The sequence below is a fragment of the Microtus oregoni genome, unplaced genomic scaffold (assembly GCF_018167655.1).
Source record: "Microtus oregoni isolate MIOR12 unplaced genomic scaffold, Mior012 000013F_ref0000133, whole genome shotgun sequence".
Lineage (NCBI taxonomy): Eukaryota > Metazoa > Chordata > Mammalia > Rodentia > Cricetidae > Microtus > Microtus oregoni.
Genome location: NW_024543072.1, coordinates 6,229,638 through 6,250,975, shown reverse-complemented (window position 1 = coordinate 6,250,975; position 21,338 = coordinate 6,229,638). Strand labels below are relative to the sequence as shown.

Sequence of the window (21,338 nt, the reverse complement as noted above, 5' to 3'; positions counted from 1 at the left end):
GTCTGGCTTAGAACTTCCCCCTCTACCTGCTCTATCGGCATTTGCCCGTGTCCAGCCTCCTTGAAACCGTCTGTTCTTCTATGAGTGGAGCTGTCTGCGGCTTGGCAGCTCCGTAGGCGTGTTCCCCGAGGCCCCCAAAGCTGGCGAAACTGCCCCAGCCACCAGAGGTGTCTGCAAATTAGTACCTGGTGCTCCTAGGAGGGCGGGGTGGGCCTCTCTAGCCCCGCCTACCCACCCGCCCTCCGTGGGCGTGCCCTGAAGCGGTCCCGCCCCTCCCGCTGGATTCCTAGCGTTGAGTCCACCAGGTAGAAGCAGCTGTGAGTGTCCGTGTCGCCGCTGCCAGCACCGTGGAGCTCGGGCCCTCTTTCACCCGGGATTTTTGCTGTCGCCTGGGGTCAGCGGTGACATCCCAAAGGGCAGGCCCGGCAACCGCCATGGTGGCCAAAGATTACCCCTTCTACCTCACTGTCAAGAGGGCGAACTGCAGCTTGGAGGCACCCCTGGGCAGCGGGGCGGCCAAGGACGAGGTAGGACGCGCGCCTCCCAGCTCCTCCGCCGCCTTACCCTGGGTGCCGCTCGCTTTCTTTCCGTCTCCCCTGCGTGTCGCGTTTCTCCAGATCGCCACCGCACGTCTTTTCTCTGGGGTCCTCCTCTCCCTGCGCCCGGGAACTACAGCTCCTCGCCGCTGCCTCTGCAGGCAGCGCTCTCAAAACCCCGGGGTCTGTCTAGAGTAGGCAAAGACACCTACCTCCCCCTGCCCTGTCAGGAAGGCCCAGGTGTCAGCAAAGAGCCAGTCAGTAAAGCAATATCTCCCCTCCCCGGCCGGGGTCGGGAGAGCCTGAAGTTCTTGGAGATCGGTTCAGGAGACCGAGCAGACACACTTGATTTCGCGGCTGTTTGAGAGCAAGGACTGGACAGGACACTTTTACCCGTCACATGTAACCAATTAAGGAGACTGGGTGAGGGCGTCCTTCATCTTGGGTATGAGCTAAATGAGTAATTGAGGATCTCCTTCGTGACCGCTGAAATGAGTTACTCTCTGGTGAATGGGAAGCTTCTTGAAATACTGGGAACTGTGTTGTGCCTTTGAGTAATTGAGGGAGTCCTCTCAGTTTGGTTTGTCTTTTCCCCTATGTGTCCTGTCTCTGGCGAATCGCTGGCTGCCCTGTGAAGCTGGTTAGGTTCAGCTGGAGGAGCAGGCGATCTTCATTATTTTTCAGAGGTTTGGAGAAGGCAGTTGCTTTATCAGACCCCAAATTTGCTGTGGTGGAGTCCATAGGACCAGCTCATCGTGTGTGTGTGTGTGTGTGTGTGTGTGTGTGTGTGTGTGTGTGTGGTTTTCCACTCTCCCCCATCTCACCCTGGTAACCAAGACCAGGGTGGGCTGTGGAGCTGGAGGCAGGTGTGTGCCCGGCCTTGTCACAGCACCCTTGAGTTCCACCTACACCCCACACAAACTGCTCAGTGTGCGCACTTGGCTGGCTCACTCAGTTATGTATAGGTGAGGAGGGGCGTAGCGTCAGAGACTCATTTCTTCCTACAAGATCGCTTCCACCCGCCCCCAGCAGGACTCCAATAGGCTCTGGTTATATTCCCGTTTTCGTATGCTGAGTACAGGCTAAATCTCTCTCCTTTCCCTAGCTTAGTTGAATGTTTTTAAGATTTTAGTCACAGCAGCAGCGGAAGTGTGGTGGGTTCTCATTTGTTTGGACGGGCTGGCACCTTCGTGGAGTTCAGGTTGTGCAGGCTTGGAATGGATATGAATTTTCCATAACAGTGGGGCTGGTGGCTCCTCAAACTCCTGGGAGGAGAAAAGGCAAAGCCAATTTGGTTCAAGTGGGCCAAAGAAAACAGTAGTGAAAATAGCTGTGAATTCTGACCAGTTCTTTTTTTCTTTCTGCCCCTTTGTTCTGTGTTTTGGTGCACTTTGGTAAAGGCTTAACTAAACCTGCCTGCTTATTCATTCCCTGTTAGTCACAGTCTATGGATAGATGCTGTAACAGTTTATGAATTAGTATACTAATTTTCTTCACTACTAGTTGGATTTACAAAATAAAATAGGCTTTATTTTTCCTTTGTGAGAATGTGTTTGTGTAAAAAGCAAGGATGGGAAATGAATGCTTTGGAGGAATAGTTGGTAAATATCTTTCAGGTATCACCATTGAGTTTTATTATTATAATTATTTTTGCCTTAATAAAAATACACTTTACACAACTTGAGGCAGAAATAAGTGCCTCCAACTTTATTGGTCAGGTATAACTCACTTCCTAATAATGGAGAGAGGCAAAGTTAGGAAAAGGAAACCCAGTGGGTTTCAGGGGAAGTTTTCTTGGTTCCATCGGCACTAAAGGCTACTTGCTTCTGTAGACCAGACTTTTTGCAAGCTGTGGACTGGGATATATTTTCTGCCAGTAGGTGTCACCAGTATTTGAAAATGTCTTAAAAAGAAAAAAAAAAACCCACATCCACTTACTATCTTTTAAAAAGAAGGTGATTATATAATTGTTTATAAAGTAGATATTGATTGTTAGATCCTATGGCAGTTTTTCAAGCAATAGCTTCTTTTTTGTAAAAACGACAATAGAAGCAAACCGGTCTATTTGGAGACCTTCTTGGTTGATGGGACTCGTTGACCTTCAGTGGTGCTTGTGGCTGAGCACCTATGCCTGGTACAAATGTTTGATGGTAGTTCCTCCTGAGCCTTCTCTAGGGAGGACTGTGTGTGCAGTATGGCACCAGCCGATTCCTTCTAGCACTCAGTCACCATATAAGAGAAAGCTTGGGGGGAGCAGGCTTTGATGCTCGCCAGATGCCATGTACCTCGGTAAAAATGATGCAGACTTACTCTTCTCTTAAAAGCAAATAATAAAATTTCTATTCAGGTTTTAATTTAAATGCTTCTTTTTTATTTCAACGAATGCTTCCAGTGAAAGTAAAAATGATACATATTTATATTTTTCTTTAAAAGATGTATCTTAGCCGGGCGGTGGTGGTGCACGCCTTTAATCCCAGCACTCGGGAGGCAGAGGCAGGCGGATCTCTGTGAGTTTGAGGCCAGCCTGGTCTACAAGAGTTAGTTCCAGGACAGTCTCCAAAGCTACAGAGAAACCCTGTCTCGAGAAACCAAAAAAAAAAAAAGATATATCTTAAACTTTAAAAAATATTCTACATAGTGTATGTCTGATATTTTGTGCCAAATAATAAAATGCTGCTTCTTTTTTGTTGTTTTGTTGGGTTTTTTTTTTCGAGGCAGGGTTTCTTTCTCTTTAATTTATTTATTTTTATTTAATGTGCATTAATATTCTGCCATGGGTGTCAGGTCCCCTGAAACTGGAGTGACAGGTAGTTGTGAGCTGTCATGTGGGTGCTGGGAATTGAACCCTAGTCTTGTAGAAGAGCAATGAGTGCTCTTAACCACTCAGCCATCTCTCCAGCCCAAGACAGGCTTTATTTGTGTAACCATCTTGACTGTCCTAGAACACACTTTATAGACCAGGCTGGCCTTGAACTCACAGAGATCCACCGGCTTCTGCTTCCCAAGTGCTGGGATTGAAGGCATGTGCCACCACCAACATCCAGCACAGATGTTCCATTTTTATGCCTATGACTAATTGTATCCTTCACCTCTAATCATTACTGCGAAATTTGAGGAGCTTGGTGCACGGCTCTGGATTTTCACAGAAAAATGTCATATGACATGAACAGTTTATTTCTTCTGACCATTGACACAACTTTGCCCCATTTATCTCCGTGTTCACGGGAACTTTGATCATTCCTATGTTGGGAGGGAGTGCTTACTCTAGGACTGCTAGGTGCTACGAATACCTAAATATTATACCTAAATAATGAACACCTAAATACTAAAAAGGGAGCTGATACTGCTAATGAACCAGGCTGATTTCCGGTTAGAAATCTGTTTCCCCATGGTGAGGTTTGTTTTAAATAGAAGGTTCAGTAACCAAGTATAATGAAGAAAGTTAAAGTAGTGGGGATAGGCTGTTAAGAGTTGTGGGTTAACTCTATTTTACTGTGTGTGTGTGAGAGAGAGAGAGACAGACAGACAGACTGCACCCTCACATGTGCACATGCAGGCAAGTGTGTCTAGGTTCACGTGTGTGAAGGGGTGAGAGGAGAACTTCTACTTCTCTTCTCCCAAAGCATGATGGGATCGAACCCATGTCATCAGGTTTGCACATCAAGTGCTTTTGCCTGCTGAGCCATCTCATTGACCCTCAGTTTTATTTTTAATGGAAATCCAAACAGACATTTCGTTGTGTTTGATCTGGCATCCTGGTAGACTGCTCACTTGGGTATAGATGTTTCCTGGCATCAGGCCTCATTTGGTTGGTGGTATTTTTGCCCTTGTCTTTGTCTCTTGGCGTTTATGCACACAGATAATAGGTGTAGAGCATGAGTAGTGGGGTGTTGCCCTGGGATGCCGAAAGTATAGGTTCTAGGTTTTACCCAGTAGCCTTGCATAGTCCTATGAATAATGGCATACACCGGATGTGAAGTTACAGCATTCTACCCTCTTTCGAATTCTCCCCTGTCTAGGTCTCTCTTAAAACTCCTGTCATGTTGTAGTTCATCACAAAATGTGTATTATTATCCCAGCTTTGTGAATAAGGACAGCAAACAGAGGCGACTTGCAGGAATAAACAAAGAAAATCTAACTTGATCCAAGATCCAGTACTAGATTTCCTGATGAATTTAGCCCAGTAGTCTGTACTTAAAGCACCTAATGGAAAAACAAGCAAAAAATGGAGGGCAATGCAAACCAGTCTTATAAAATGTTTCACATAAATATTGTCTTTTAAAGGATGCAGTCTTAACTGTGAAGGTGCCTCTGAAGTTTTAGCGAGGCGGATCCTGTGTTCTGCTGTGATTTATGCCCCCCCCCAGCCAATACATAAATAACTGTATTTATCCATTTGCACTTCTTGAGTGTCAGTTACAGAGCTAAGTGGTCACTGGTTTCCTGTGCTTGGCTTTTCTTGGCATCTGCATCATATAGCATCAAACTGTCAATATATGTGACCGACAACATGGAAACAGCCGTGGCAGCTATTACAACTGGACCCTAAAATTTCTTTAGATGGCTTAGCTGGCCCCAGATTTTGCCGGGTGAAAAGCCCCAAAGTGTAGGGATAAGTCCCACCCCTTAGGGGGCGTGTTCGCCTCGGGCTAACGTTTACCTATAAATCTGGTGAGCCTGCTCTCAGCACTCCCTTCTGCTTTCCTGGTCTCCGGGGAACGGTGGTTCTGTAAGTCTATTAAAGCTGTATATATTTTTGCAATCTGTCTGCATTCGTTTACGCCGTTAGACCAAAGTTACCCCGTTACACCAAAGTTACCCAGAGAAAGGTCATTACTCACTGGAAGTGTTTGAATGTGGTCACTAGGCCATCACTCTGAGGCTTGTTCAGCTGTCTGGGTGTCTTAGAGATATGATTCTCCAAGATGAACATACATGGATAAGACAGAGGAAAGGAGGTTAACTCTAACGTGTTGACTTTAAGGCTGTTCAAGGCGTTGACTCTGGAATAAGACTATCTGGGTCCCCTCATCTTCCTCAGCACCTGATAGTGGAGTGACCTTGGAGTCTTCTTGAGATAATGATGGAGCAGCTAGAACCGTAGTGAAGGTCAAATGAGATCATTCTTGTGCTGGCACACACTCAACGAGTATTATCAGGCCCGGGGTAGTGACTCAGACCTGTAATCTTAGCACTCAGAAGGTAGGGTGGGAGGATTCACGAGTTCAGGGCAATCCTGGACTACAAGGCCTTGTGTCCAAAACAAAACAAAAACAAGTGCATCATCCTAATTTACCGAATGCTGCTTTGTACGTAGCCATGCATGGGGCGAGACGGCTTCATTTGTCTGTCCTCCCTTTGAGCATGATCACAGGAATCATATGATGTCAGTGCTAACCTCCTGTCTTCGTCAGGGTTCCTGTTGCTGTGATGAAACACCATGACCGAAAGTAAGTTGAGGAGAAAGGGTTTACAACATCACAGTTCATCATCAAAATCAGGGCAGGAACCTGGAGGCAGCTTACTGCCTTGCTCCTCATGGCTGGCTCAGCCTGCTTTCTTATAGAACTTAGGACCACCAGCCCAGGGATGGTACCACACACAAGGGGCTGGGCTCTCCCCAATAATCACTAATTAAAATGCCAGCCAGGCAGTGGTAGCACACAGTCACATGGTGGTGGGTACATGCCTTTAATCCCAGCTCCCAGCACTCAGGAGGTGAAGGCAGGTGGATCTCTGAGTTCAAGGCCAGCCAGGTCTACAATCAAAGCTCTGGTCTTCTCTCTCTCTCTCTCTCTCTCTCTCTCTCACACACACACACACACACACACACACACACACACACACACAAAAAAGCCCTGCAGGCTGATACTATAGAAGCATTTTCTTAATTGATGTTCCCTCCTCTCGGGTAACTTTAGCTTGTGTCTAGTTGATCTAAACTCTCCAGCAAGTCCCCTTCTGTAAATGGCATGGCTCTCCAAGATAGCTGAGCTATGTGGTAAGGGATCCAAGACTCACAGCTTAGTCTGACTGTGAAGTCTGTACTTTCCCAACCGCATCACATTGCCACAAAATGACTAAATCACTGGTCTCCTTACCACATGGCACAAGAAGGATGAACCTGCCTGCCCCAGAAATTGCTTCACAATCCAAGGCTCATTGTTTTTGTAACGAGTGAACAACCCAAGCCTTAGCCAGTACCTCTGGCAGCCCATCTCCTAGAGTAGCAAGCCCTACCTTGAGAGGGTTTTGGTGATTTCATCTGTATGTATCTCAAGACCACAAGGCAGGTCTTTGCCAGGAGTCTATATGTTCATTAATGTGGAGACGACCCCATCGATCCTTCTGTTCATCATTTGGCTTCTCTCCATGAGCCACCAGCCTTCCTCATAAACCAATAATGAACACCCAACTACCATCTATTTTTAAAAAATTGTGTCCCAGCCCCCCTTTTTTTTAAGACACCCCAAAATTGTGGACCAGTGCTGCTATTATTATAGCTGCTGGATCAAAATAAATTACTGACCACATCCTAATTTTGCAAAACCCTCTGTAAATTGAATTGGTGTGTGTGTGTGTGTGCGTGCGAGAGAGAGAGAGAGAGAGAGAGAGAGAGAGAGAGAGAGAGAGAGAGAGAGACTGGGCATGCCTTCTCTGGTGATGTATGTGTTCGGTTGTCTTTGTGTAATTTGTCCCATGAGAAGCTTGCTGTGATCACATCACCGTTTACTCTTGTGTCAGTAGAGACCACAGGTTTCTGGTGCCTCCTTTCCCCCACCTTGTTTTCCATTCTCTAGTTTTAGTAGACAAGAGCTGTTAGCTTAGAAGAAGCTGTCACAAGTTAATTAGGATCAGCTTGTGAACCTTCAACTGGTAGGGGAGGAGTGGTCCCCTTTAAGTCTAGAAAGACTTGGATGTGGTTCTTAGCTTGGGCCATTGTGTTCTTTTTCAAGAAGGCAGCCTTGCTTATTCGTAAACTTCAAGTAATTGGAACTGAACCAGAAAGCTTAACGGTAAATTCATTGGACTTTTTTTTTTCTTTCCTGCCTCTTACATTGAGGAGAAAAGGAGTTAGCAAAACATGCTTTGCTTCCAAGGATTTAAGAAACAAATAGAAGCAGCTAAGGAAGTGACCCCGGTCACTGCATCAGAGTACCCTGGTGTGTTGAGAACAGGTGCCCAGTTCGCATCCAGCTGCTGGATGCTATCGATCCCTGCTTAGTGCTTCCAGGGACAGAGAACTCACAGCATCTGAGGCCATCTTCTGTCTTTGTTCATTTTTAAATTACAAGTGTATTGGTGTTTTACCTGCATGTATCTATGTGTGAAGATGCTGGGTCCCCTGAAACTGAAGTTAAAGACAGCTACCACGTGAATGCTGGGAATTGAACCTGGGTCCTCTGGAAGAACAACCAGTGCTCTTAACCACTGAGCCATCTCTCCAGTCCTGAAAATCAGTTCTTAATGAATTGTAGCATTGCTTTCCAGAGCAGTTATTCTATGGTGTACTTTCTCATATATCATAAATTTGAAAACTGCGCCAGGCGGTGGTGGCGCACGCCTTTAATCCCAGCACTTGGGAGGCAGAGGCAGGCATATCTCTGTGAGTTCGAGACCAGCCTGGTCTACAAGAGCTAGTTCCAGGACAGGCTCCAAAACCACAGAGAAACCCTGTCTCGAAAAAGCAAAAAAAAAAAAAAAAAGAAAACTACTGTCCCTCCCCTGACCTCCCCCACTTCACATCCTTGCTCACAATCCACCCAGCTGTGTTCAGTCTGTCTCCTTGTTTTTGCTTATTCATCTGGACTTCCACATTGTGCCCAGAAATCATGAGCATTGATCAACCTGGAAACACTATGATTACGCTATGTTATGATACAAAATCAAAAGTTTCTTTTTTATTTAATGTGCTGCCTTAGAAAGGAGAAGTAAAATAATACCTTGAAAATATTTTAGAAATAAAAACAACAGGGCAAATATTAGTATCTCCATCATTTAATAATCTATACAGATATAAAATTGTGTATTGACAAATAGACAAAAGGCAGCATAGGCAGCTCATATACGAAGAACTTAGGGCTAAGATTATTTTAAATTATCATCTTAACAGAAATTGCAAAAATAAGAAGGGCTAATTCTTACCCAAATAATATTATAGCTATTTCGTAGACACGACAAGACGCAGTGCTATGGATATTGTCTAACTGCTCTTTTTTGTATATACTAAAAGACAGAGGGCTTGTGTTTGCCCTTGTAACCTCAGCACTAGAGAGGCAGAAAAAGGCCAATCCCTGGACTGCGTGGACCCCCAGCCTAGCCCACTTGATGAGTTCTAGGCAGTGGGAGACCCTGTCCAGACAGTGCCTGAAGAATGACCCCCAGGGTTGTTCTCTTGTTTCCACACATACAGAAACACAAGTGCCATGTACACGCAGAGACATGCACACACATACAAAGATGAAAGAGGTTTGATTCGAATCTTTGGACTTGATGTTATAGCTCTTAGGGAGAAATGTGTGTCCGAAATTGTTCATAATGACACTTGTAATGATGCCCATTCTTTTGTGTGTGCGTTTTATAAATTTTAGAACACTTTTATATCCTTTGGTTCACCTGAGTATAATTATCTTTGTTTTTAAAATGAGTATACAAAGGGGAAGTGAACACCAATGATTTCCCAAGAGCACACAGATGGAAATGGTAAAGTCAGAGGTGGAAGTAAGCTGCCAGATTCCAGTCTAAGCATCCTTTCGTACTTACTAACAATAGGCAGAAGAACCACAAGATGATTCCCATATCCCATTGGTCAGGGGCATCATCTGTAACCATCACTGCCTAAAACAGAAATATACCTTAGCGTCTCTTGAAAAAAATCAGGAAGAAAAATAATGATAAGTACAGTGGAATCTGATTTAAACCCATGTAATACATAAATGGAAGTAGAGAAGTATGGGGGAAGGGATGTTGCAGTCAAAGCACCCCCCCCACCCCACTTCCATCTTGCTCCCTAATCTCATAATGTTGTCATCCGATGCTGACATTTTACCTGTGCTATCTCCTTTGGCTCAGCGGAGGAAGGCGAGAATGTGTGTCAGCTGGGACAGAAGAGGTAAAAACAACTGCGGGGGTGGGGGGGGTCTTGTTTGAGCTCACAGTGTCGGGGATTTCAGTCCATCATCCTGGATCGTGGCTGCAGGATCATGTGGCAGAGGCTGCTCACCTCTTCATAGATGGGAAGCAGAGAGAAACAAAGGGACTAGAGACCAGGTGTAACCTTCAAGGCATGCTCCCAGTGACCTACTCCTTCCATCTGGCCTCTCACCTCCTAAACTTTGTTAGTACTTCTCAAAATAGTGCTAGCAGCTAGGGAACAAGCCCTCAACACATGCCCGGAAGACATTTCATATTCACACTGCAGCAATTGGTGAGGCAAGGACTATTCTTTTTATCAACCAAGGCAAGCAAAATGGTGACTCCCTCTTTTCCTAGTCTTGACGACGTGGCTTGCCAACATGTTGACTGAACATGCTACTAGTTATGTTGCTTAGTGGAGTGGCTTGTAAGCAGAGCTGTTTGGAAAGGGTTACAGATGAACTCTGTTAAGGTTGGCTAGAACTCTGCACTAAGTGATGTCATGCTCGGGTCAGTGGACTGGTGACCTTTGCCCTGGCCTGTGCTTCAGAATCCCTCACTGCAAACAAGGCCTTACTTTGTATTTGCTAGGAGATCACTGCTAGGGTGGAAAGCAAGCCCACAAAAAACGGATGGGCACAAACTTCTGCACATGGAGGTGACGTGTGTTGACCTGATGCCTTCTGAGTTGTCTAGATGGAATAGCTACAGAAGACATGATAAGTAGCAAAAAGAAATACAGCATTTCCCAAAGGTACCCTTTCATAGATAGTATTAGATGTTGGCAGCCTGCTTGAGTTAATTAGAACTGAGAAGCTAAGTCAGAACCTTATAATATGTTATGTTATGTTATATTATATATATATTATATATATATATATATATATATATATATATATATATATATGCCACCAGTTGCCTGATCTAGAAAGTTGAAGTATTTCTGAAGGAAGAAGCCACAGAAAGGAGAATAAATTAAGTAATGGAAACAGATAAAGCTGGGCCTGACGACTGGAAGGGCTGAGGGTTCCTTCTAGCCATTCCTGGCCTGAACTCATGGCCAGTGCAAGCTCCCTTCTCAAAGATGTTATAACAACCCTAGGTAAACACAGAAAAGAGAACTAAGATAGAACTGGTGGAGAGGTCTCTCACCCCCAACCCCTGAGTGCTGCGGCCTGGACTTCCCTATGCTAAGCACGTGCTCCCCTGCTGAGTTATCATCCCCCATTGAATTCTTAATTTTAGATTTCACACAACCTGGGTATGGGTGATGGTGGGCCATCAGTAGCCTGTAGTCTCATTGTTTCCCAAAAGTTTAGTTTCGTGCCATTTGTGATAGCTCAAATGGTACAGAAATAAGATTCAGGGTAATTCAAGTCACTCTCTTCCCGAGTTTCTGATTTGGACCTAGCGTGTCTTTAACACCTCTGTCGCTTGCCGACTTCCCTTTTAACAAAGTATTATCATCAGCTTGGAAGCTTCAGGCAGGGCAAGTATTTAACAAGAGTCTAACAGGTAGGTAGGGGTGTGTGTGTGTGTGTGTGTGTGTGTGTGTGTGTGTCTGTGTCTGTGTGTATGTGTGTGTGTGTGTGTGTGCGCGTGCGCCTGTGCCTGCCTACCTAAAATTCCTAATGTCTACCTCTGGGAACACACACACCCAACTCCATTTCCTGGACCCATTTCCCCCTGTGCTAGGGTTACAGGCACATGCTGCCACAAACAACTTTTTACATGGTTGATGGAGATCTGAACTCAGGTTTTACGTGATTCTGTTTGTTTGTTTGTTTGTTTTTGAAACAGGGTTTCTCTATGTAGCTCAGTCTGTCCTGGAACGCCAAAGCCCAGGCTGACCTCAAACTCACCACTTGGCTCTGAACTGAGGTTTTTTTGTTTTTTTTTTTTTTAAATATTTATTTATTTATTATGTATACAATATTCTGTCTGTGTCTATGCCTGCAGGCCAGAAGAGGGCACCAGACCCCATTACAGATGGTTGTGAGCCACCATGTGGTTGCTGGGAATTGAACTCAGGACCTTTGAAAGAGCAGGCAATGCTCTTAACCTCTGAGCCATCTCTCCAGCCCCGTGAACTGAGTTCTTGATCCCAGCTCTGGACCCCTCGTGAGTTGAAGAGATTGGACTTCGTCCTCCTAAATCTTGCTTTCTTTACCTGTAAAGCAGGATTTCCAAAAGAAATATAAAATGTCATCTACAGACATCAGGTCGTTAGTAGCCACAACAGCTTCTGTTTTGAGTGTCTGTCTACTGCGAGTAGAAGCTGATGTGGTCATTTTATGAAAGGAAGTTACTCTTTCCTTTGTAAGCAATACCAAGCTGGTTTCCCAGGAGTCCAAATGGCATTGTTTGTTTGTTTGTTTGTTTGTTTTAAAAGCTGTCCCAGGCACACTGCAAGTTTCACATTCCTTTCTTACAAGTAGGATAAAACTATCTGGTGTGAGCCAGGTATAGTAGTACACGTCTTTAATCCCAGGACTCAGGAGGCAGAGGCACGGGTTTCTCTGTGAGTTTGAGACCAGTCTGGTCTATATAGTGAATTCTAGGACAATCAGAGCTATAAAGTGAGACACTGTCTTGAAAAAAACCAACCAACCAACCAACCAACCAAAAGAATGAAAGAGAGAGAAGGGAAGAAGGAGAGAGAAGGAAAGAAATCTGGTGTGGTTTTATAGTTCCTGGAATGGCTTTTAAAAAGGAGGTGGCGTGTGCGTCTGAGTAGAGAGGCACCTGGCCATTGCAGCAGCTCCCCCTGGCATGGATCATCCAGGGCTCAGCCAGCACTGACCACAGACAAAGGCAGGCAGATGAGGGTGAGCTTGATTGCTTTGAGTTCTGCATGACTTACTGAAGCGGGGTACTTTAATTATAAATAGGTCCTTTGTTAGAAGGGTAGGGGAAATTCCATAGTATGATGACTAGATTGATAAAGAATTCAATAACTAAAATATGGCCTCTAGTGTTCTTTAGTTGTCAGTGAGCAAGTACTGAGACCTGAGTGTGTCTCTTGTTTCCTCCATGTTGAGAAACCAAAAGTCATGCTTTCTTTTCTCAAGGAACTTCTATCTGAATTTGATCAAATCATTAGCAAACTAGCATACAGATAATGACCACCAATCTGTGTTAGGGGCACTCAGGGAGGAGCTTGGAAGCCTGTGAATGCCATGTACTGGAAAGTGGTCAAATGAGACCACTGTTGCTAGTTGCCATCTACTCCAGATGTGTACTTAGAGGATCACATGTGCTTAGAGGCACATGGGCAGAGCACCTCACATCTGTCTTTCATGCTGGTCCCAGCGTGATAGGGCAAGACCATAGCAGGCTCAGTTTTTCCTCTTTCCACTCCCTGCCACGGACTCTATCTTTCTCCTGACTGTGAAGTCAGATTTCCCATCCTGGTTCCCGTGGCTTAGGAAGCTAGCAGAACTCAGACCTTTCTGACAGGTGTGTGGCCTTGGGCTCTGTATCGACTGGGTGACCCTGGGCCAATTCTAAACCCATGTAAGTCTTATTTGCTTGTTCTGTGAAGTGGGGAAATGAGTAACACTGACTCAAGGCATTATGGATAGAAAGCACAGGGAGGCACACTTGCAGGTTATGACCCTGTACGTGCCATGATGTTGTTAAGTGAGGAAGTTGTGTACCCTGGGAGATCGGTGTGGGGGGTGGCAGGAAAGGCTTTCAAATCAGGTAGACTTGAATTCGAATTTCAGCTCTGCCAATTAATCCCTGGGTAAGACTTGGAGCAAGTGGTTTCCTTTCTCTGGACAGCTGCTTCCTCTTCTCTCCAATCAGGTCCTGGAGTGTCGTGAGATAGATGGGAGGGTGCTAGGGTCAGGCAGAGAGAAGCCTTAGCAACAGTTCTCTAAGGCTTTGCAGGCCCAGGTACCTAAGTGTAGAGGCAGAAGGAAGAAGGAGCCGGTCCAGAATAGCCTCTACTCCATCCACCTGTCTTTTACTTTCCCTCTCTGCTCCAGGAGTCCTTAACCCCAGAAACACAAACCATAGTCAGCAAAACTGCTTTGTCTAGAGACTTACTGGCACCCGTTACTTCTGACTCCAAGGCTAAGCCAACATGTTGTTTCACCAAAAGTCTGTGATTTGGCTTCTGTATTTATAAGTCACCTGCCATTGTCCTTCATTTTCTTGATTATCTTTTATCATTGAAATGAGCTGAACTGGGGCTGGAGAGATGGCTGAGTGGTTAAGAGCATTGACTGTTCTTCCAGAGGTCCTGAGTTCAATTCCTAGCAACCACATGGTGGCTCACAATCACCTGTAATAAGATCTGGTGCCAACTTCAGACCTGCAGGGACACATGCAGGAAGTACATTGTATACATAATAAATAAATAAATCTTTAAAAAAAGAAATGAGCTGAACTTGACGTAGTGGGAGCTGTATCTCCAAAGCTCCTTTTCTTCTTTGTATGAATTTGAATAGACTGTAGATGATGATACAGTCTTAAATTCTGTGAGTTAAAAATAACATGCAATCATTGTGCTTCAAGGTTGCAAATGGAGAATGTAGAGAATCAGTGTTTGCAGTGCGTTTTTGGAAAAATCCATTGTCAGTGAGCATTAAAAAAATCCAAACTCTTGTCTTTCAAAATAGGCCGCAGAATGAAAATATGTGGCCAAGCCAACAATATTATATTCCGAGTGAGCATGCACACCCATCCTAAGGAATAACATTTTGAAACTATTTACGTACTTACTCAAGGGTGCTTGGGCTGAAAGGAGGACCATAGAACTCTATTGTAGAGCACCGCCCTCAAGTTTCCTGAGCAGCATATCCTCTGCCTCCCCCCCCCCCACATGCTGTTGCTCAGTGTGTGGCAAAGTGTCACCCCAAATATGAAAGTTTAAATTTAAAAAAAAAATATTTCCAATTCACTGATCCTTATATAGTTGTTTGGTGGCTTTTTTCAATTTAGAATCATCAGATTTGGGTTTATTCTGTTCTCACTTGGGAGCTGAATGTTCTAAAATGTTCTATGTTTCCTGGTCGTAAGTGTGGGAAGGTGCTGCCGAAGACACACATGGGCCAGGCATCTGAAGGGATGAAGTGGTGCTGGGGACAGCTGGCACATGCCAGAGAGCATCACGAGTGCTTTGTGTTTCTTTCTGGAAGTCACATCCCCAAAAGGCTTCCTTGCTCAAAAGACGTGGCCTCAGTCAAAGCTAAGGAACAAATGGACAGCAAAGATGTATATCTGTTCTCTCCTGCAGTCTGGAACTCTCAGTCAGACGACCATGCAGGTTTTACTTAGCAGGCAAATGTGGTCCCTGCCTTATCTTCAATCAGACAGCAGACCTGACAGTCTGAGATGATCAGCCAGCTTGAGATGTACGTCAGCATCCCAGATTCAGCTAGAACAATCTGTCCTATCCTTTGGGACATTGAGACCAAGATTTGTGCGCCTCTTTTCATCTCTGTACTTCTATTTCATTTTCTGGGAAGCTAAGATAATGCCGAGCTCCAGAAGATGACAAGTGGCTAGAGAGGACACACGTGGGGCTTGGCAGTCCTTCCTTTCCTGAAGCAAAAGACACCGTGCTTGCATGAGAAAAAGTTCTGCTTCGTATATCTGATGGATTAAATGCCTGGAGTACCTATAGTTGCCTACTTCCAGAAAGTACTGGGGTCTGCCAAGGCTGCACACAAGCTCCCGCAGCACATAATTCAGCTGGGTGCTGGCCTAGTGGGGCCTGTCCTGTGCAGACCTCACGACCCAGGTACTGACTCCCTCCCCCTCCTCAGGCTGCTATCATGGAATTTCACCACTGTTTCCGTGTCCTCCAGCATAGCCTTGATTCCTGCCAAGCCACTCCCAGTTTTCCTCTGTCCAACCAGAGTTTTAATGAACAGATAATAAAGCCACAGGAAGGAGAAGGCAGGAATGTGGAATGAAAAATATGTGGCCGGAACATGTCAGTGGTATGACAGTGGAAAGCTTTGGAGATGGCCGTGGGCTGAAGAACAGGCTGGAGGAGAAAGCATGCTGCTTCTTGGGCTTTGGACTAGGCTAGAACTCTGGTCTTATCTGGGGGCTCACACCGAAGTACACATTCACAGCCCTAAGAGGGCATTGCACGTCTTCACAGCTAGCAAACCAAGCCAGAGGAGGTTACGTGATTGGCTCAAGGTTAGAAAATACTGGTCTCTGGCCAGAAAGTTTGGTTCATATTTATCCATGGATACTTTGCAAAGAATTGATGGATTCTTTGGTGAAAGTGATAGGAACTGTGTTATGTTCGACAGAGGCTTTTGAGTCATTCCTAAGCTCTGAGGGAGCTCACAAAACATCCTCACAGTAGTCCTGAGATTTGTACACACCAGCTTCCTCAACTCTGAAGCAAGGATGGAAGCCTCAGTGCAGCTTTTTCTCCTACCCAGCCCAGAGGGGTGGGAATGGGAGCCAGGATGTCCCTTCAGCGGGGATAAACAAGAACAGAACTAAATCCCACCCACAAGTTCCAAGAAGTCAGTAGGAAGTAACTAAGGAACTCCAAAGCCACAGGGACCTTCCTCAAGACCCAGTGGCAGTGATCAGGCTACCCTTGCTATCTCCTAGGTGCCCTGTTGGTTTCGTCGAGCCAGGACCAAACCCCGTTTCTCAGACCTGGGGTGGGAATAGCATGCTGGACACATCACTTCTGTAGCATTCATGCCCCAAATGCGCTGCATCTTTGTGTGCCAGGTTGACCTTCCCGTGGTTTACAGCTCAGGAACACAGCCTCGCTGGCAGGCCTCCTGTTTTGTCGGATTCCTGAAGTGTGACACAGTTCTAAGATTCTGGGCCCTGTCTGCCTCAGCAAAGTAAAAAGTTCTGCTTGAAGTTGGGAAGGCAGATGTGTAGCTGGGGACTGCTGAGAGACCTAACTATTTGGCTTCCTCTTTCTCTGAAAGTCTGTAGAACCAAGTCTGGGCATGACCAAGAAGAGCTTCAGGCTATAGGGGCTGGCACTAGCTGAAAGGAACTTACAGGGTGTGGGTGTGTGTTTCTCCTTCTGCCTAGAGTTAAGTAATAGTAACATCCTGTGTAAGAGAACGCGAATGTGGTTTTCTGCTAAACTCCAATATTTTAGGGCTATTTATTGTATGTGTTTAATCTCGGGCCAATTTAGCCAGTAGCAGACTAATAAAATAACAAATGTGGGCTTGCTGCCAGGACAAATGTTGACTTACCCTTCTCATGTTGACTAAAATGAATAACTTTGAAAGTAATTGAGGAGTGCGGGCCTTGGCCAGTGCCGCAGTCTGAAACAGTGCTGCTGTTTTATTTTCCTGGCACTCCTGAGAGGCTGTGTGAGTGACCTGTGCTGCTGCCTGCTCCAGCTCTGTGACAGGCCCATATTTTATGGAGTTATTTTCCAAAGTTCTTTCTTTTTTAACATCCCCTAACCCCCAAGCCCATAAACCTTCATTCAGCAAAAAAATGAATGTCCTTGTGGCAGACAAGAAGAACATTACACTTTTCCAAAATGGGGCCAAAACTTCAATGAAAATGAGAATTGAGGCAATAATTTAAGCTGGGCAGGGGGACGCATGTAGCATAGTGTAGTGTTAGGACAGACGCGGAGGGAAGAGAAGGACCCTTGTTTGGGACCAGATTGAGCTGCATAGTGAGACTCTTTATCAAAATAATAATAATAATAGGGGTTGGGGACTTAGCTCAGTGGTAGAGTGCTTGCCTAGCAAGCGCAAGGTCCTGGGTTCAGTCTTTAGCTTCAAAAAAGAAAGACAAAAATAATAATCTTAGTAAATTCAGATTCTTCCTTCAGAAACAAACCATCATGCTGGACATTTCCCCTCAGTGTTTGTTAGAAACGACTTGCTTCTCCGGGGTACATGGAATGAGAATGGCTCCCTCCTCACTTTCTCCAGCCACCACTTCTCCTGCGTTTTGCCTCTGAGTTTATTCAAACACAAGAGTGCTGTAAATACTTTGCCAGTGTCGTTTGGACTTGAAGGAAGCCAAAGACCACAGAAGTTCTCCTAGCAAATGTGTTCTTTTCTTTCCTTACTGTTTTGTTTTTGTTTGTTTTCTTGCACTGGATGGGAAGCGTTTGGATGGGACTCTCTGAGTTCAGCCAGCTGTCTTGATGTCTACTCGCTAACCAAGTCTCTCCAAAAGCAGCTGCCTCCCAGGCCAGTGCTAGCCCATAGCTGCGGATGGGTTTGGGAGGCTGTGTGCTGCAGGAAGCAGGATGCACAGAAGATGAATGTCCTTTCTTCAGCCTTAGCATGCTCACAGTGGGGGAGGGGGCTGTGTTTTAGCGGTTTCATTTTTGATTTTTTAATTTCGTTTTCTTTCTGTCTATCTTTTGTGTGTGTGTGATGGGTATTGAATCCAGGAGCTCAAGCATGTTGAAGGCACGCTCTGCCACCATTATGTACCTTAAGCCCCTATAGATCCAGTTTTATGACCCTTAATCAATGGTTCTGCTATAACTTTCCTATCATCTACTTGTTTTGTCTTGAGACAGGGTTTCTCTGTGTAGCCCTGGCTGTCCTGGAATTCACTCTATAGACCAGGTTGGTCTCGAACTCAGAGATCATACTTGCCTCTGCCTAGCGAGCGCTGGGATTAAAGGTGTGCGCCACCACACCTGGCCTGTCATCTACCTTTGAATGTTTCTGCAATCAAAGGTGGGAAGACTCTTCAGCACCTTGGCCCAGCTATGTGGCAGCCTGACCACAGTGCAGCATGAACCTGATCTGATCCAGTGTGCTCCTGGGATATTATTTCTCCTGGCTCTCCTTGTTCCCCTCATTAGCAAAAACAAAACAAACAAACCCTAGCTTTTCAGTGTTTTGTTTTTCTTTGTAAGAAGGAAATTGGGGTGTTTTCCTCCTAATACCCAACACGAAAGAAAGAATCAAGCCATTCCTTAAAGGGGAAATGCAGTTTCCCTGTGTGCCCAGCGCAGGGCAGGCAGCCAGACTCACAGCTGGCAAGAACAAACAAGGGTGTGGTCTCCTCTCTGTGGAGATCAGCTAGTCCAAAGCTATAGGGGATCCTTCCTGGCTCTGTTGGGATGCTTGAGAAAGCCCAGAATCCCTGTCGAAATCATGGATCAACATCTGTAAAGGAAAGTTAGAGTTCTGAGCTGAGTTTGAAGACCGGCTGCCATCTTGTAGGTTCAAAACCAATCATTCTGAAGCCCGTGTCACTTGTTTAGCCAATGAAGCCAGGTTTCCTCTGGAATTTGGGTTTTGTGATTTGCCTTTCATCTTCTGGTAACAGACGACACCCGTCTAATTAACTATGTGCCAAGGGAAAGAGAGCAGGATAAAGAATAATAGTGGAAATTTTGGAATGACGAACAATTATTTCATTATTGTCTTTTTGTTTTCAACAAAGTAAGGGAAACTCGCCAGCTCCAAGAACCTTCTCTAATTGCCCTCGAGCCCCACTCCTCTGTTGTTTAAACCGTTCCAAGGTCTCCTTTTTGCAACCTGTGCGTCCTGCCCATGCCTCTTGTCATCCTGCCTTGCATGCTCATCCCCTCTCCTGCCCCCTTCCGTCCAGCCACAGCTAACATTGGCTCTTGGGACTCTGTCAGGGCTCACTTTGGCTTTCCTTTTGCAGCTGGGAGACACTCCCTGAGAAATGATACTGCAGGTTTCAGGGAAGCCCACTTTGCACTTACTAGGTTAAACAAATACTCTCTCCAACAAACGCGTTAATTATAAACGTGCCGGTGGCACTTTCACCATAGGGAAATCCACGGACGCCACGCTAGTTTCCTGGCTCCTGTGACAAAGACCCATAAGGCTTAAGCACCCATGTATTGTGTCTCTGTTCTGGAGACAAAATAACTGATAGCAAGGTATCCCCTGAGCCTGCCCAGGACTGCTTCCCTGCTTCTTCTGCTTTTCTCTGGCTTGTGTGTTCCCCTCTCTGTCTTTATGTGTCTATATCTCTGTGTCTCTGTCTAAATCTTCCCTTCATATAAAGACATCTGTGATTGGACTCTGACTAGTATGACCTCATCTTGATTTATTTACAAAGATCCTAGGTCCCAATAAGGCCACATTCACAGACAGTATGTTTAGAGCTTGTGTGTACATTTTCATAGGTACCTGGAATATATGTGTCTGTGTATTTTTGTGGGGGGTTCACTCACCAAATATAACACTATAACCAAATGTCCAAGTTGACATCACTGGTAACCAGGCCTCACAACATCATGTCCCCTTCGATGTAATATGCTAAGGCGCACCCTTCTGATGCACTCTCACTGAAATACAAGCAGCAAAGTTTCTAAACCTCGTCAGGAGGAAACCTCACACTGCTCCACCGAGAGGCATCTGTAAAGCAACTGGCCAGTACGCCTCTGAAGTCTCAGCTAGACAGCTGCAGCATTGTGCTGTGAGGTAGCGAGAGCGCTGTTTGTGGGGACCTGTCCCTGGCTGGGGGAGATCGTGAAGGATGAGGCAATGGAATATAATTAATGTGGGATTTCAAACTGGGTCCTAGAAGAGAAACAGGACAGTAGTGGGAAGTGCAGCGAATCCCAGTGACTCCCCTAACATTTAGCTCATGGTGTTGTACCAATGCTAGCTTCTTTGTTCTGATAAATGTCCTTGGTTGTGTATGGCATGAACATGAGAGGAGGTTTGGTAAAAGGCTTAGGAAACGCCCTGTACTGTCTTTGCAACTTGACTATGAATCTAAAATTATTTCAGTGTCAATTTTTTGAAAAAGAATATACATAGTGGACTGTTAAGTTCACCTTTTCTTGGCAGAAATGGAGAAGGGTCATAAAAGACATACCAGTTTCCCAGTCCTGTTCACTGAGTATGTGCTAGTCACAAACCCCATGGCATGTGTGCCATCATCTGCAAGATGGAATAGCAGAGCAGAGGTGTATTGTCCACATTTGCCTTTGCTGTCTGAGGTATGTGACCTCATGGTGGTCTTTACGGTCCCTAGACATCTGTGGACTAATCTGGAGGATGAGGATAATGCCATGAGGGACGTTCTTAAGATACCATGAGCATACCATGAAGAGCTCTAAGTCCAGTGACTGCCGCAGACTCGAGGCCCCAATAAAAGACAGCTGTTTCCCACGGAGTTCTTTATAAGCATTGTGTGGTTATTCCCCTATTTCCCCTTGAAGAAATTGTGAATGACATAGGAAATATAAGAGCCAGACTAAGATAGACAACTGATTGATGTACAGTATATAGCCCATTCACATCTACTTTATCCAGAAAGCATCAACATGAGAGGGGAGGTATTAGCAATCCTTGGAAGGACAAGCTATGAAGCAAGTTGTCACTGTCCTCTAAGGGGAGAAACAGGGCTGTTGGAAGTAGAGCTTATGGCTTGGTGGGAAGAGAGCCAGTACAAGTGTCAGCTAGTGGTGAAGGACAGCCACTGACAGGCAGGGAAGGCCTTGGCAAGAGTAGGTGCGACCTGGAAGTCTTGTCTTGAGCATAAACTGTCAATCAGTGTGAGCAGTTTGGGGCACTAAGAAGAGGACGGGGATGAACTTTACACTGGTTTGATTGGCACCAAAGGGTGGGGAGCTGGGAGGCCTTATTTCCTCCTTCATAGAAGAGTGGAGATGGAAAGAGAAGCCCGATTTGGGGGGAGACATGGGGAAAGCAAAGCATGTTTTCAGATTAAAACAAATAT

General features: G+C 45.4%; 1 protein-coding gene across 4 annotated transcripts in view; it reads left to right on the top strand.

Moving 5' to 3' along the window:
• The window catches only part of Arhgef3 (Rho guanine nucleotide exchange factor 3), a 283,256-nt gene that overhangs the window by 210,262 nt on the left and 51,656 nt on the right, over positions 1 to 21,338 (top strand). Inside the window, exon 1 of one of the 4 annotated variants that reach the window (XM_041662552.1) lies at positions 273 to 527. The exons of the other annotated variants lie outside the window; for them this stretch is intronic. Within the exon in view, the coding sequence (XP_041518486.1) occupies positions 435 to 527 (93 nt within the window). The 5' untranslated portion in view covers positions 273 to 434. Of the gene's footprint in view, positions 1 to 272; positions 528 to 21,338 lie in introns of those variants that run through there. 4 annotated transcript variants of the gene reach the window in all.